The 15,635-nt window shown below is 43.4% G+C and overlaps 1 protein-coding gene across 2 annotated transcripts; it reads left to right on the forward strand.

Annotated features, from left to right (window-relative positions):
- Nucleotides 1–186: 186 nt before the first annotated feature.
- PDE6H (phosphodiesterase 6H) lies at nt 187–9,206 on the forward strand. Of its 2 annotated transcripts, none has more exons than XM_005519471.2 (4): nt 187–313; nt 4,975–5,161; nt 5,404–5,444; nt 6,324–9,206. In XM_005519471.2, exons 2-4 carry the CDS (start codon nt 5,022–5,024, stop codon nt 6,398–6,400), a joined length of 258 nt encoding a protein of 85 aa, XP_005519528.1. In that variant the 5' UTR covers nt 187–313; nt 4,975–5,021; the 3' UTR covers nt 6,401–9,206. The 2 variants fall into 2 exon arrangements, with proteins under 2 accessions (XP_005519528.1, XP_005519527.1); XM_005519470.2 differs by lacking the exon at nt 187–313 and adding an exon at nt 1,649–1,882.
- Nucleotides 9,207–15,635: the final 6,429 nt, after the last annotated feature.

Below are 15,635 nucleotides of genomic sequence, written 5' to 3' on the forward strand. Positions count from 1 at the left end.
CTCTTCGCTTCTCCAGAGATGTCCCCCCAGAAGCTCCAGAGAAGCCACAACCTTCTTGCAGAGAGGGGCACATCACCCCTCAGGAGTGTGCTGAGGCTCTGCTGCTCCTCCAGACCTTGCTGGAGCTGTGCCTGCACATCTCTGGTCTCACAGTGCTCCCCCCATTTCACCCCTGCTGTGTAGGTGCCCGCCCACGACTGATGCCCTGATGTCACCTGGTGGCAGGGTATATCTGGAGGACAAAGGACACCTCGAGACTCTTTCTACGCAGGCTGGAGGAGTTGAATGATTTGCAAGAGGAGCCCTTGGCACTGTAAGTGTTCCCTAGGGGCTCAAAGCAATAGCAAGGGGGGCAGGGGGATGAAAAAGGAACTGGCTGCAAAACCCAGGGGAGAGAAAAGTCCAGATAAATCTCCATAAGGGAAAAATTTGGATGTTTGTGCTTGGGGAGCGTGAACAGATCCAGTAGCTAGGAGAAGCTGTGATTCTTGCGTGGCTGTTTTCTGTTTCCTCTGTCACTAGGGCAGGTGCTGCTGCGGTGGTTTGTCTCAAAGCTCCCTGGCTGTGAGAGCAGGGGCTGCTCAGTTCCTCGTGCTGGGTTGGGGCTTCCTGGAACCCCCTTGGCTTGTGTCCTCAGCTGGCTGAGCCTGCATGTGAGCAGCACTGGGGGGCTGCTGAGGAGCAGCTGGGACAGGCAGCTGCTGTTTCCTGCCCCAGCATCCAGCCACACAGGCAGGGCACATCAATGAGGAGTTTATAACATGATGCTGTACCTCTGCTGTTAGTGAATCCCTTTTTCAACTGGGATAGTCTTTCCAGTGATCCCCATTTGGGAATACAGTTCTACTGAAAATGAGTTTCTGTCTCTTAGAGTGCATCCTCTTTTACCTGTTCTTGGTCTTAAAACTGCTGCTAGAATGAAGGGTTTGAAATCCTGTGTAAGACACAGGAGCAGAAAGGGCTGAACCTGCAGGGACTTTGTCCCATCACTATGATTAGCCAACTCAAGCAATTGAGACTGGAGCTGTGAGACTCCTCAAAGGCACTGGATTCAATATGCTGTGACAAAAACCTGAAAGGATGATGCTGGTGGCTCTCCCGAGACCACGATCTGAGCATGCAAGAAACCCGTAAAAAGAACACGAGCACAAGGGTGTCTCCTCTGGTTTCTCTCTACTCACGGAAGAGTATCTGCATGGAGGGCCATGGCTTATGGAGGTTCTGAGTCTGACACCCTGAGGCAGCGTAAGACAAGTGCACACGAAGGAATCTGTATTTTTGAAGGCTTTGGACAGGGGAAGATGAGTTCCTACACCAAAATGGTCTGAAGAAGATCAAGTGAGGCATCTACATTATCTTCCAGGGACATTTTCCACAGGGAGTCAGAGATTAAGGATGGAGCAGATTAAAGAGTCAGAATTTGTCAGTAATATTCAAGCCCCTTTAAATTTAAATGAAACTAAAAGAAGGATGCTTAACCTGGCCAACAACCCCGAGGTGGGATTTCTGACGCAACTGAGATAAGCCCATTAATGCGTATTAGGTATAATTAGCACTCAGATACAAGCAAAGCTCTTACCTAGAGGATTAAGCCCTTGACTGAGCAGAAATGCTGTCAGGGGCAATTAGGTAACACCTCATCAGAAAGAGGGAGCAGAGGAAGTGCATGGCAGAGGATCTTATACCTCAACAGTCTTTGCACCCACAGCCATCAGCTCTTGCCCAGGAGCTGTGTGCTGGTGCTGGCAGAAGCAAAACAGCTCTGGCAGACCAGGAAACACCGGGAGAAGGCAGCACAGCACTTGCAGAGATCTAGAGGAGACTCAAAACGTTTGTCAAGCCACCTGATTGATCTGGTATCAAGGACTATCCAAGTAACCAGGTACAGTAAGACAAAAGGCTGTGAAATTCCCAAGGGAAGAAGCTGCTGTTGGCATTTCTCTCATATCTGTGATCCTGGGGTGCTTGTCGGGCTGTGTGTAGGGGCAGTTTGTTCCCAAGGTGTGGGAACTGAGGCAGGTTCCATGCTGTGGGGCAGGGCCCACTCCAACATGAACGGAGAATTCTTTGATTCTAATGATGGCAGGCAAGTCCCACCAGTTCCATGGGGGGAAGGCAGCTTGATTTCAGCGGCAAGAGGAAAGCTGCTATGTGGCATTAAAGTTGCTTTCCATCCTCTGTCATTTTTTTAGTGATGTACGGAGAGAATAGAAGTAGAGGGAGATTAGTATGGAAGAAGTTAGAATTGTCCCTAACGTTAGAAATGTCACTAATGAAAAGTTTCATTGAGTGTTCTTTATTGAATTCATGCAGATGAGAGAGGATGAAGTGTGATTTGGGCAGATCCTTTTTCCTACCAAATCCTGGGTTATTGAATATCTGGTAGATGGATACAACTACTTCAGATGGGGGCAAAAATAAATTTCAAGGGCTGAGTCTTTTCATCAGCTATTCCTCTATTGAGTGACATCAGGGACAAACTGTGGACTAAAAGATTTCAGAAGTTGACCCTCAAAGACATATTTGTGGTTAAGGTAACATGCCAGTGCACAACAGAGGTTATTGAAGCAGGGTAGGAATTGGAGATAGAACTCAAATGCATCTTCCAAGTTTTGGATGTCAGTCCTAAGGGATGGAAATCTGTTAGCTGGTTTGCTTTTTCTGTTGTACTTTTGGGAGTAGCCTTTGAGAAGGGCACCAAGTAACTTGGATGTCAGATTAACATGGTGCTTAAAAGTGGATGTGTTCCTTTTAGTTCAAGAGTGGGGTCTAGCACTGGGACAGACAACATGTGATGAGAATTGCACCTGAGACAGAGACATAATAATAGACTTTGGTGCATTAGCAGACATGCTATGGAGCAGCTCTCTGATGCAAAGCATTTTGTTGTAGGGCAGTATCATCTGAATTCCTCCCATCCTGAATAACAGAGAGGGACCAAATTCTGTCCTTGTTTTGGAGGCAAAATGCCTTGATCTCTCAGTCTGGCCCTAAAAATCTGTGAGTCAAAAGATTTCATCTCTCCTCCTAGCAGTGCAGTCCAGGTCATACCTATCACCGCACTTTCATTCTCATTCTGTAAAAGAAGAAGGTGACAGTGTTTGCCTGTCCTGCCACCATTCTGTGAGGAAAAAGAAAAAGCTGTAAATACTGGGCAACTGTTCAGGCGCTGCAGAGATGGCAGCCAAATAAGTAACTTCCACAGTTTGAGCTGATCTCTGTGTTTGTGGGCACAGTGTGTGCTTAGGAAGCGTTGTGTTACACGCGGGGGAATAGCATCTGTGCATGCTTCAGCTTCAGACACAACCATCTGCTGCTCCATTTGGGGCTGCTGGAACCTGTCCAGTCTCCTGCTTGGGATATTACAGCTGAGACAGAAGCCTGACCACAAACGACAGAAGAACAAGCCTGCCTCTAGGTGCTATCATTTGGAACCATCCTACTGCCACCACAGATGGAAAGATGTCCTGGGTGAAGTATTTCCAGACTGCCACAGATACAGAAATATGGCTCTTCACCTTGCATAGATGTGGAAGTGACACAGGAGGATTGCTCAGATTATCTTTCTCCTTGTATATAAGGATTTGCTTTCCAACACTGGCTATTTCAGGAAAAAAGGAATGAACTTTCTTTAGACTAAGGAAAAAATCTTTGATGACATTTATAGTTCTGAGATTAGAAGTCCAGAGTGTCATGGCAGGTGATGTTGGGGATTAAGCCAGAGTACTATGGTGACCTAATGAGATTAGTCTTTAGAACCAAATCCTGAAGTTAATTCCATCAGCGATTACATCAGCCTGGATGCACGGGGACAAACACCTGGAGATAAGAGATATATAACAGTCATGGGGAAGAACGTGACTTCAAGGAAGAAAGGAAAAAACTGCATTTATTTTTATCCATAAATGCACTTGTTCAGACCATTCTGGCATACAAACTAGCACAAAATTTGATGAAGGGCTGGGAGCTTCCATTTGGGCACTGGTGAGAGTTATTGCTGTCCTCTCTGGGAAGGAAGCAAAAGGCTCAGAGTGCGGCAGTTCTTTCATCTAAAACAGGAGACATGTCTCCTGAACAGAAATTGCTCCCAGATAACTCTTTATCCCCTGTGGAGTTTGGCTCATGAACAGTGTGATGAAGAGGGGTCAGCACATGTAATATAATGCTCAAAAATACCAAAATGGGCACATCCTGGGGAAAGTTACAGGCTTTACTCCTCTAAATCCTGAGCAATTTGCAAAATTAACTTCTGCCTAAAAGATAGTCTCCAGTGCGTTGCCTCAGCCTTCTGGATAATCTTGGAACAATCTTGTGCTATTTGCTGTAAGTCTGGTATTGACAAATGTTGGGCCCTAATTGCAGCTCCACCCAGACAAAGGACCCATCCAGCCCAGCATCCCATGTCCATCAGTGTTCTAAAGGTAATGCTTAGGCATGAGTATGAGAACAGGTGGAGTAAGTATATCATGGTGATTCCCAAAGAGAGGATATTTCTCAAAGCCATACATGTGTCTTCATGGCTCCTGTAGTAATCAGGTCCTGAACCAGTAAACAAAAACCTCAGCAATACTATTCCAAGGCTAGCTAGAAAAAAAACCCCAGCATTGCCATTTAACTTCCTATTTTACCTAAATTGTTGGGCAAGCTTCTGCAGCAACCTGTCTCCAAGAGTGTGACTGTGTTTGAGACAAAAGAAGATGTTAGTCTCCATGACTCTGCAAGACATTGCATCATGGGGTAAATGTCTTTTTGGCCTTAGCTCAGGTGTCCTTTGTTTGGGATCTTAATTCTAGCATGCCAGGTGAAAGGCAGCACTACCCTGCTTAATTTGTACACATTACAATCTTTCTTTATCTTTAATACCATTATCTTTAATCCTGCCACAATTTTATTTTCCATAATTCTGTCATCTGACTACTGGTACCTAGAAAAGACAAGCAGAGTGTTGTGTCAGTCCTTGCTGTTATCTTGCAGACAGAGGGATCTGAGAGAGGCACGTGCCTGCCAAACACAGCCCAGAGATGAGTGAGACCCCAGCTGCCAACCTCAACACTGGAGATGCTCCAACTGGTCCCACCACACCACGCAAGGGGCCTCCCAAGTTCAAGCAGAGACAGACAAGGCAGTTCAAGAGCAAGCCCCCAAAAAAAGGAGTAAGAGGGTAAGGGAATTTTGGAAAGAAAAGAAACTGTGCTAGTTGGGTAAGTTCCCACTGCTGCATTGTGCTTCTGTGCATCTTCCCTTGGGCAAGGAGCCCCCAGGTGCCATCAGCTCTCCAACCTGGAGCTGCTTCTCTTCTGCTCCCTACTCACAATTCCTCTTCCTTGGCTGGTGGTTTAGGACATCTCCCCTTTCCTTGCTGCTGCCCCAAACTCACTCCTCACCTTCTCTTTTCTCTCCTAGGTTTGGAGATGACATCCCAGGCATGGAGGGGCTAGGCACAGGTAAGCTCTGCAAGATGTTCTTGTCATGCTCTGCTTTAGCACTAGAACAGACAAACTTGGTCATAGGAAAGGGGTGGCCTCTGTTTTCCTGGCCTGTCTGCAGCTCTCAGGGTCACCAGAAAAGACTTGTTCTGCCTCCCCAAGCTGCCACATTCATGCTTATTCTTACATACACTATGTGAAGGAAAGGCCATTTATGTATGCTTCAGCTTCAGACTATTTACATTGGGCTGCAGAAGTGCTTGTTTGTTTTCTGCTAATACTCTGGCTAAGAATTTCAGCAGCATGAGATTCTCAAAGAAATGCTAAATGCTAAGCTATTAATACCAAAAAATCACAGAAATTAAATCCCAGATGGTTAAGTATTTGTGTTGTCATCAGAATCCTAATTTTAAGAATTTTATGTACCCATCTGGGATTGAGAAACTTGCATTGGATGAGCTGTAGCCAGTCAGAACTTTGAAGTATTATAAATACTGATAAAGCTGATAGAGTTACAGATCCTGAATACTGTAGGCCAAATTATTCAGCAACTGATCTAAAACTGCACATGTCTTTGAGGAGATCACAGTTTGGCTACGGTTAATTTATAAGAACAGGAGAAACCACATAACTGGAATGAATTTTTACATCAGTTTACACAGCCACTAAAGAGACTTGTAACTGCTGGCTTGCTTTTGCTCACAGAGAGAAAGTACACTGATCTGGTTTGGTCTGACAGGTAGTACCAGATTTTAAATGCTCGCCTACCCATTTAACCTTCAAACGGAATCCCATTCTTGTTAATGCTTCCTGAGTAAATCAGCCTTTCCATTAATAAAAGATAAATCCGAGGAGTGCATTGACAAGAACACATTTGTCATTTTCTCTCTTTTGCAGATATTACCGTGATTTGCCCATGGGAAGCTTTCAGCCATCTGGAACTGCACGAGCTGGCCCAGTTTGGGATCATCTAAGGTGTCAGCATCTCTACTAGTGTCACCTGGTGACTCCACAGATTCCAACATGGTCTTTACCACCTTTGACACTTACTTTTGGCCCTTGCATCCACTTGCTTATGGGCAGGGTGGTTTTGTAAGAGCTAGTTATGAGAAACTTAACTTTGCAGATTAATTTGGCAAAGAAGTTATTTGGGACCCTGAGCAGACCTCATGTTCCATGTGATGAAACTACTGAAAAATGTCTTAATGTCTCCCTGCACCATATTCTTTCTTATCTCACTGTCATAGATCTTCAATGTTTATGGTGATACGGGGAGGCTGCATTTGAACTTTTTCCCTGATTAGCTGAGATATTGTGTGCATGTACATCCAGACCTAATTAAATCAGCCTATTCTATTTTCTTCCTTCCCTCCCTTTCCTCAGCTTTCTGTATAGAATTTCCATGGGTAGGTCCCTTTGTTTTTTGGGCCACCAATTATTTGCTCCAAGTACATCTGTAGAGAACAGCATTAGAGTCACCAGTCCAGACATTAGGCTGTTTTCCATAGGAGATCCTTCCCCAGTGGCTCACCATAAGGAACGTGCTGCTAAGATTTACCTCATCAGCAAATGGGGAAAAGGGCTTGCAAATGCTGTCTGTGCTGTACTGCCCAGAGGCTATGAACCATGAGAGTCTGGCTGTTCTCATAATGTTAAATGAAAATGTGTGCGTCTGAGATCAATAGCTAAGTGAATTAATCCTATTATTCATTCCTTTGTGGTTGCAGTTCCAAAGAAGCAGCACTCCAAATGACGCTGCGTTTCCTCTCCTTTGATGGGAGGCCCTGTGTGACACTTGTCCCCACGCCCATACATATTTACATGAGACATTTGCTCCCCAGGACACGCTTGCTGCTTATTAAGACAGAGAATCCTTATGATCTATCACCAGCCTGTGCCAGCGGTCCTGCCACATCCAGCAGAAAATGATCCTGCAGTAATTGCTCCCTCCTCTCTGTGTTTGGCATAGGGTGAGTCTCCCCTCACCCTGCCCCTCATAAGCAGGAAGGCTTTTCTCTCTTCACTCCCTGGCAATTTCAAGCTCTGGAGCTTGTTTGGACAAGCAGGCAAATGGTGTCCCCAGAGAGAAGTAACAGCAGAGCAGGCGGGCAGGCAGGGGAAGGGTAAGATGTGTCCATGCAGGCAAGCAAAGAGCGAATCCACTTAACCCCATCGACCTGTGTCTGCTGGTCTCTGGCAGCCTGAGTGCTGCAGAGCAGTGAGGCACCCCTAACCACTTAAACGTCCTGGGAAGGCACTGACATTCCCTATGGCCCCAGCACTAAGGAAGGGCTTTTGGCTTGTTTGCAGGCAAGGAGCAAGTTTTATTGTAGCTACATAATATTCATAAGAGGAGGTGGAATTTTTAATCATTGCCTGCAGCTTAAGAAGCTTCATCACATAAGAACTGCCTCCCCCTATCTTATCTTTCCTATGCTGAACATGTTCATGGGAGCAAGGATTGTGGAGAGGAGAGCAAATCCTGTCTAAACGATCGACCCCCACGCATAAAGCTTTGCTATAAATCCATGGCGGTGCCATAGTTATCTGCTACTGTTATTCCAGAAATAAAAGCTAGCAGTTTGCAGTTAAAATATAGCTTGAGCACCAAAAGCTAAAGGAAATTAATTCCTGTTGGCAGTCCAGAGTACAGCTTTTATTATTCAGCACTGCTGCCATTAGACGCAGCAGTAAACCACGGAGTGGTTCAGAACCGCAGTGCTATCGCAGCACAGAAGTCCTGTACCATTTAGCTAATTGCAGCCCACAGCTATTTCCTTGGGCAGAGGCAGTCTGTCCTTTCCACTTACTTCCAATTTCTCCTGCCTTTCTCACCTTTTAATGCTTTTCTTCTTTCCCTAAGTGTTCTTTATGTAAATGATGTTTTATTTAGCTTTTACTATAGAGAACTGATTTGATTTTCTTTCAAGCTCATGTACTAGCCCTCTCCTGCAGTTAAATGTGAATGTTCCTATGGCAATACTCTCATATTCTCCCTCCCATTATGCCATCCTGTTACATATGATCCTTATTCCACCTTCTCAGTCTGTCCTCTTCTCTCTGGGAAAAGACCCATTAGATCCAGTTTTGAATCCTTCAAGCTGGCTGCCTCTATTATAATTGAGTTTTCCCTTTTTCTAAGCTTTTTTAAGCAGGACAAAAACAAGAGAAGGAAATTTTAATTAGTTCTTTTGCTCCCTCTTCATCCCAGACCTTGGGAAAACAGTCCACAAACAGTGAGATACTTTGCCAGAAAATACTGTGGTAAAAGCAAAATTCTCCTTAGTCCAGGAACTGAAGTTTTAGCAAATCAGAAGGTCCTGATGTAGTTCCACATCCGATTGCCATAACCCCAGTTCCCATCAGAGAGCTACTCCATTCTCCTTCCTAGAGGAGTCCAGGAATGCACACATAACCCAGCTCTCATGCCCAGCTGATGAGCTGTATCAGAAGATGGATGTTTTGAGCCAACACAGTTTGTTAGTTATTTTAAAAATAATTTCTATTCATTAATAGGGATTACATTCATTCCTTGTAAGGAATTTTGAGGCTTAGAAGAAGAGTCTTAAAACACACTCACGGTTGCTTTGTCAGAGGTTCTAAGTTTTTTCTAATGAGCCATAATTCCTGAAACTTCCATTTTTCAGTGAGAGATGGCCATGGTGCAAGAAAGCAAATGTGTTAAAGTAGCTTGTTGAAGGGCTTCAGTCTATATGCATTGTAATATGTTATTCTCTGTTATTTTACTATAAAAACATGTCAAAAGGAATAAAAAATAATAAAAATTGTTTCAAAAATCTTAAGAATGTAGTCTGACTTGCTTACAAAATATAGCCAGGGAAAGACTTAACTTTTCCTTCTGAAATCCTTTCCTTTCCTGGGGAAAGCCCTGAAAGTCACTTATCACTTCTCGTTAGAGAAAAACAGCTATGCAACAAACAATAGGCAATAAAGACTGACTGTAATATCATCTGAGAAGCAGTTTTTTCCTGAGTGATGACTGGCATATTCTCCCAAAAGTGTTGCACATGGTTTCCTTCAGGCTGAAATCTTTTGGCCAGTTACATTTTCTGTGACTCTGTGAAAATGAATGGCAGTGTGTTTTCTACCCCATAGCAAAAAAAAAATAAAAAAATGCTGAGATGTGAATGCCACTTAGATGCTTCTCACTGCCATGACTGCAGGACAGAGCTGCAAACACTCATCTCCTCTTGCTTCTTTCTGTTGCTGAACTTTCTAGGTGTTCATAGGGGTTTCAAGATGGTCAGGTGCAATTGTCTTCTTGTGTTATGCTGTCAAATCTCAGCCTTAGAAGTGTTTTCCTTCATGCCATCTTCAAAGTTTTTTTCTGGCAACTCATCACTGAGTGGCCAATTAAAAGTCTTTTGTCTTTGAATGTTCTCTATCTTGTGAGATACAGAGTATGAGTTGTCCAGGACTCCCTTTGTGAGGGCTTTTTATAAACCCGTTCACAACCACATTTTGAAGGCCAGGAAAACATCTTCTCACATAGTTATGTCTGCTTAAAGCTGTAACCAACTTTTGAGTCCCATCTTCACTGACCCCAGTTTCTGACTCTAATGAGAAAATTAATTAAATCCAAATCTCTTCAAGAAAAGAAGAACAAACCTTGGGAAAAGTGAGAAGCACTCATCTTGCTTCCCCTCTCCACCCACCCCCTCAATATCTAAATCACCTCAGGAATCTCTGTTAAAAATAAATAATAATAAAATAACAATAATAAAATAAAAAATGAACCCCCAAACTCTCAGTGTAAGTTGGATTCTTCAGGAGACCTGAAGAGCACCAGTGTAAAATTACCATCCTCCAACAGTTTTCAAATCAGCACCTCACTCAGTATCAAGCCACTGTCACATTTTCCTATGGCATTGATCAGTAAGGTGTAGGCTGAAAAATGTACCCCGACAATATCACTCTGTGTTTTGTGGGGAACTTTTCTATTTTATAAATGGGATTTTGAGAGTTAGGTGCATTAAGAGTACCCACCACCTTTAGGTCTTCAATACTTGATTTTTCAGAGTACTTAACATTTTCTCTTGAAGTTTAAAATGCAGCTGTCATTATCTGTGGTTGCAGCTGTAAGTACTCATTAGAGAATCTCATTTTCTCTGAGTCAAATCTCACTCAGACAGTAAGATCCAGGGCCTCAGCTTGGAGATCTGAGGAACAAGAAGTCTGTATTTTTGAGAGAATTTATTTAATGCTCCATAGGGTAGGCAGGTTATTCCAGCCAACAGTCTGTTTCAGCATCCCCACACCATGTGATGCAAATCTAGACAGATTTGAAAAAAAAATTAAAAAATAAAAAAAGAACATAAGATTATGCAGTTAAAATAAGAGATAGTATCACATGCTTATAAATGTGCTCAACTCTGGAATTTCCTCATACCAGACTGCTTAACATTGAAACTTTATTCCTAGTGCTGTCAGGGCTGTTGGAGCTGTGATCAGCTTAGTACCCTAATGTTAGGCACCTGCACCTCTGAGGTTTGCCCTGACAGCCCAAGGCAAGGAGCATTTATGGCTTTGAGTTTTTTCCACACCAACTGTGATCTGTCTGGAGGGAATGGGATGGCTGAAGCCTCTGTGCTGGGGGTGCATAACAATTGAATTCTGCCAGCTGCAACTTCCAATTTACCTTTAACATGTGCTCTCACATTTTATGTTGCTCCTCTTCTTGAAGTTTAGCACAACTATGGTGAGAATTTTGGTTGTTGCTGCTCCTGCTGGGTGAAAAATAATACCTTCTCCATCAAGGCCTTCAGGAATTTTCAAACACTTTCTTGCCTCGCATTTTTCTGAGGCCTCTCACATTCCTTAGGCTGTAAATGAAGTGGCTGAGCATAGCAATCACCAGCACATACTCAACATACAACAGACTGTCCAGATGTCAGAGCAGACAGGGCATATGACAGAAATAAATGAACTACACTGCCCTGTGAAGAGCAGGACTTTAGACAGGGAGGCACCGGACATGAAGAAAGCTTTTGGTACCCTGAGACCTTGGTCAGGATGGTGGTCAGCACAGGAAATGTCCACAGGAAGAAAGATGCCTTCAAAAACAGGCAGAACACAGAAAAGGAATGCAGTGAATAGCCAGAAAGCTGCTTGCCAAAGCTGTAACACTGGGCTTTGCCCTGTGGTCTGTGCCAGACAGGGAGGGTATAGCAGCTGGCCAAGGAGCACTTGCAGGAATTCTCAGCCTGTTATGATACTGAAGAAGAGCATCCTCACAAGGCACAAACAATTTATAAAGCACTGAGCAAGCTGAACTTGGTCCCTTACAAGAGACCTTGCTCTCTCTGGGAGGCAGTGGCTGAACAAGCATCAAGGAAGGAAGAGAGCTTGGAGAAAAACACATCAAAGTGTGGGAGCTCCAGACTACCACCCCACTGACCTTGTAATCATGGGTGACAGAGTAGGTAAGCAGGAATAACATCAGTGGGAGAATCTATGTCTTGTGCTATTAGGAGAACTCAATAAACCCATGTTTTACTTCCCCTCACCCCTGGACAGGGCACCAAAAGGAGCAACAGATAGAAATCTCAGGATCATTAAAACCCCCACCACTGAGGGCTGCTGGAACACATCTCTTGAAAGTATGGCCTAGGCAGGTTTACAGGGGCTGTAGAGGTGGAAACAAGCAGATGGAAAGCAAGGCCAGTTCCTCAGCCATACACAGGTTTCTGCCCCACCAGTGACCTGAGGTACAACTCTCATTGCTTGATCAAAACACCACATTGGTTTCTCTAGGCTCAAGGAGAAGGCAAACTCATTTGCCCATCTCACAAGAGATATCTGGATTTAAGCCAGCTCAAATCTGTATTATCCAGACAGCTGCTGGCATGGGCATAGCAATCTTGCATCTGTCTGTACCAGGGAACTGGCTGCAGGTCTGAAAGTAAGGGAAGAAAAATAACAGAAGGTCAATCACGTAGAAAACAAGTTGTATTAGATCTGGCTTTAGCAACTGCAGTTTTACCAGAAACATTCTCTGGGATCAAGGTCCTTTCCATGCTAGGCACTTTCTAAGTAAATCACTGTGAACTAATGAATTAGTTATCACCCTGGTCTCCAAGCAAGTGTATTACTCCAGCCTATGGATACTGAACTTCACCAAAAAGGGGCCACTGCAGAGATGCAGCACAGTCAGTCTTGAAAATGTCAGTACATGGCCAGGTCACCTTTAGACAGCTGGTATGAGGAACATGCAGGTGGAGGCATTGGGGAAAGTCCTTTCAAACACAAACCTTAAGCTAGATAAGCTGGTAAGCACCAGCCTCAGACAAGAGCAAAGGGAAAGCAAGACAACAATTATGTTGGAATGAAATACGGTCAGCAAAGGAGGCAATTTTGAACTAAAGCTGCCTGTATTGAAAGAGTACCACAAGGAGCTATATATTGTGATAAATCTGAGAGGATCTTGACACCATTGCATCCCCATCCACAAGACTGCATTCAGTCCTAGGAGTTTTGAGGACAGAAACTGTTGCATATTTTGAGCTCATGTAGAAGGGGGATGAAGAGTAAACAAAAATGAGGACAGGAGGAATAAGGAGTCCACAGGCATCAGGGAAGTTGTTCTACAATGCACCTGAAACAGTCAAGTGGAGTTATGGTTCCCATCTGGAGGTAGCTGTAGGGTATAGATAACAAAGGAGGACAAATATTAGGGAGGATGAAACAAGGAAAAACTATCTGAAAGTAACATCAAAATATTAAGTAGCTGTTATCAAGAAGTCCTGACAAATACCTTGGGAAAACATGGGCCCCATGGGGACTGGGAAGGCTCTGATACTCAGTACATTTGTGACTGTGTTGTAGAAAGCATCCAAGAATCCCCTGCAGAAAACATCTGGAACAGAGCAGGTGTAGTTCCTGCAGGAGTCAGGGCAGTCATGCTGGGCCATCTCCATTGCTGCAGTCTCTCAAGTTATACACTAGTTATGCACAGAAAGTAAGTTTGCTTCTCATATGAAATTCATGCTTGGCCATTACAATATCAAAGCTAAATACATAGGAAGCTCTGTTTAGCAGCCATCTGTAAGCTTCTGATAACGAGACACAAAGTAAGATGCCAGGTTCTCCGCTGCTGAAAAATAAATATGAAAAAAACAGCAAAAATCTCAAGCTCAAAACAAGGAGCATGGAGGCACATGAGACATCTTCATTGCACTCTTCAGTGAGAACTGCTTCTTTGGAAAATACAGTAAGATTTTTGTTCTACATCCTACCATTAGTGCCAGAGTTCTCACTTTGGAAGGCACAATGTGCTCCTCATTGTGTGTAATGCTATCATATGTAATTTTCTTTTTTTTTTAATTTGCTTCAGTTCTGAACCTTTTCTCTGAAATGTGGAATAAAGCTTTGAAGCTTTATCCCTGCCATGTAAACTTTCTGCATTCATTCATAGCAATCCCTAATCCCATTTTAATCTTAATAAGCTCTTTAGTGCAATAATATCCTATGGAATTAAGGCATAGTACTTAATTCCTTGAATTAAAGCCAGGATTCTGTTTGGAGTTTTTGCTCTAACTTCCATAAGCCTTGGATCAGGTCAACATCCAACCCAACCTGCTGCAAACCATTGAACTACCTGATTGAAAAGGCTTTATTATTTTATTTTCTCTTACAATAGCTTTTCTATGTATATAAAACCTGCACTCATAAGAATTCCAGAACTTCAAGCAGCATTTAACCAGAATAATTAGCTACCCTAATGCCAAGATGCTGTTGATAAACTCTTCAGGAAGAAATATTTCCTTACCCCAGCCCAGAGCTGATACTGTGATTGAGCACGAGAAGCTTGAAGCCTTTGGGTGCCTACTCTCAGAAAAATATTATTTCTTGTTCTCTCCACATGAGCCAGTTATTAACTGGACTCACAAGTTCCTTCAGACAAAAATGATAGAAACAAATTTAATATGAACTAAATTGCAAACAGGAGGAAGTTGTTGCTATTTATAATTATTTAGTTACAGAGGAAATTTTAAATCACCTCTTTCAAAGGTCTGAGAAAAGTCATAGTGTGGGAACCACCTGGAATTTCTCTCTGAACCTCAAATAAATGTCCCAAGTATTCCCAACAGTACAAATCCTCTGGCTTGTTTTCAAACTGTAATTGTGGCTGGGAGCTACACAACAGTGCAAAATCCATTCTCTGCCCTTCCCATGTCTTCACTTTGACTTTACTTAAAAATGAGAAATCTGTATCATAGCCCCTTCAGTCCCTTGAGCTTTGTGACAAGGCACTGAATGTACACAGAGAGGACAAATCAGTCCAAAGCTCGGACACAAATCCAAGTCAAGGGGGCTGCTGCTCACTGACTGGGTTAGAGAAGGTGACCTCTTTGGCTGCTCCAATTGTCAAATAAAATGCACTTCACGGTGACTGAGGCTTGCACATACCGTCTCTTGCTTGCAGCAAGCTCAGAGCACAAGGGTAACTCATTGCTGCAGCTCAGCTGCTGAACAGTACTCAGTAACCCAAAACAGCTTTGTTATTTTTCATCAGAGGTCCTTAACCCCTGTTTAGTTTGCTAAAGAGATGGCCAAAAAGCCATTTGATCAGACCCAGAAATGTCTTCGAGGGAGGGTATTTCTGATAGGAGATGAGTCTTTCTTATATGTAGCAGGAAAGTGAAATCATATCTGGTGGCTGGTTTGTCGATTTCAGATAAGAGCCACATTTCTAATTTCTCACAGAGGCAATAATGAAACTCAGAAACAACTTTCCACATGATCTGTGCCCTCCAAGAGTATGTGACAGGAAGGCAGATAGATATGCTGAGGGTAACATCTGTGGCTCAAGCATTTATTTCAGAGCTCTTGTGCAGGACCACTGGAGAAGCTTTCAAGTCAGAACTGTACAGGATGTCATTAGGATGATACCAGCTGTGTTTGACAGTCTAATACCCATGCTTACTCACTGGTGCACAGGTGGGATTCTGTGAGCAAGAACTGTATTTGAATGCAATAACCTGTATACTCATCCAAAAGCATTTGGAAGCATGGAGATTAGTATGTATGTTAAGCTAATGCCACTGAGCCTGACACAGGCACTGCAAAATTTCTAGCCTATTGCTATAGAACAGGCAAAATATGTCTTCATTGCTGCCTGCAGTGTGTCTAACTTAAATGAGAAATGTGCAGAAAAGCACAAGAGTTAAAAGTCTCTACCAAATCTGA

The sequence above is a fragment of the Pseudopodoces humilis genome, chromosome 5, assembly GCF_049639895.1.
Source record: "Pseudopodoces humilis isolate 2021_Gansu_Grassland_sample_001 chromosome 5, ASM4963989v1, whole genome shotgun sequence".
Lineage (NCBI taxonomy): Eukaryota > Metazoa > Chordata > Aves > Passeriformes > Paridae > Pseudopodoces > Pseudopodoces humilis.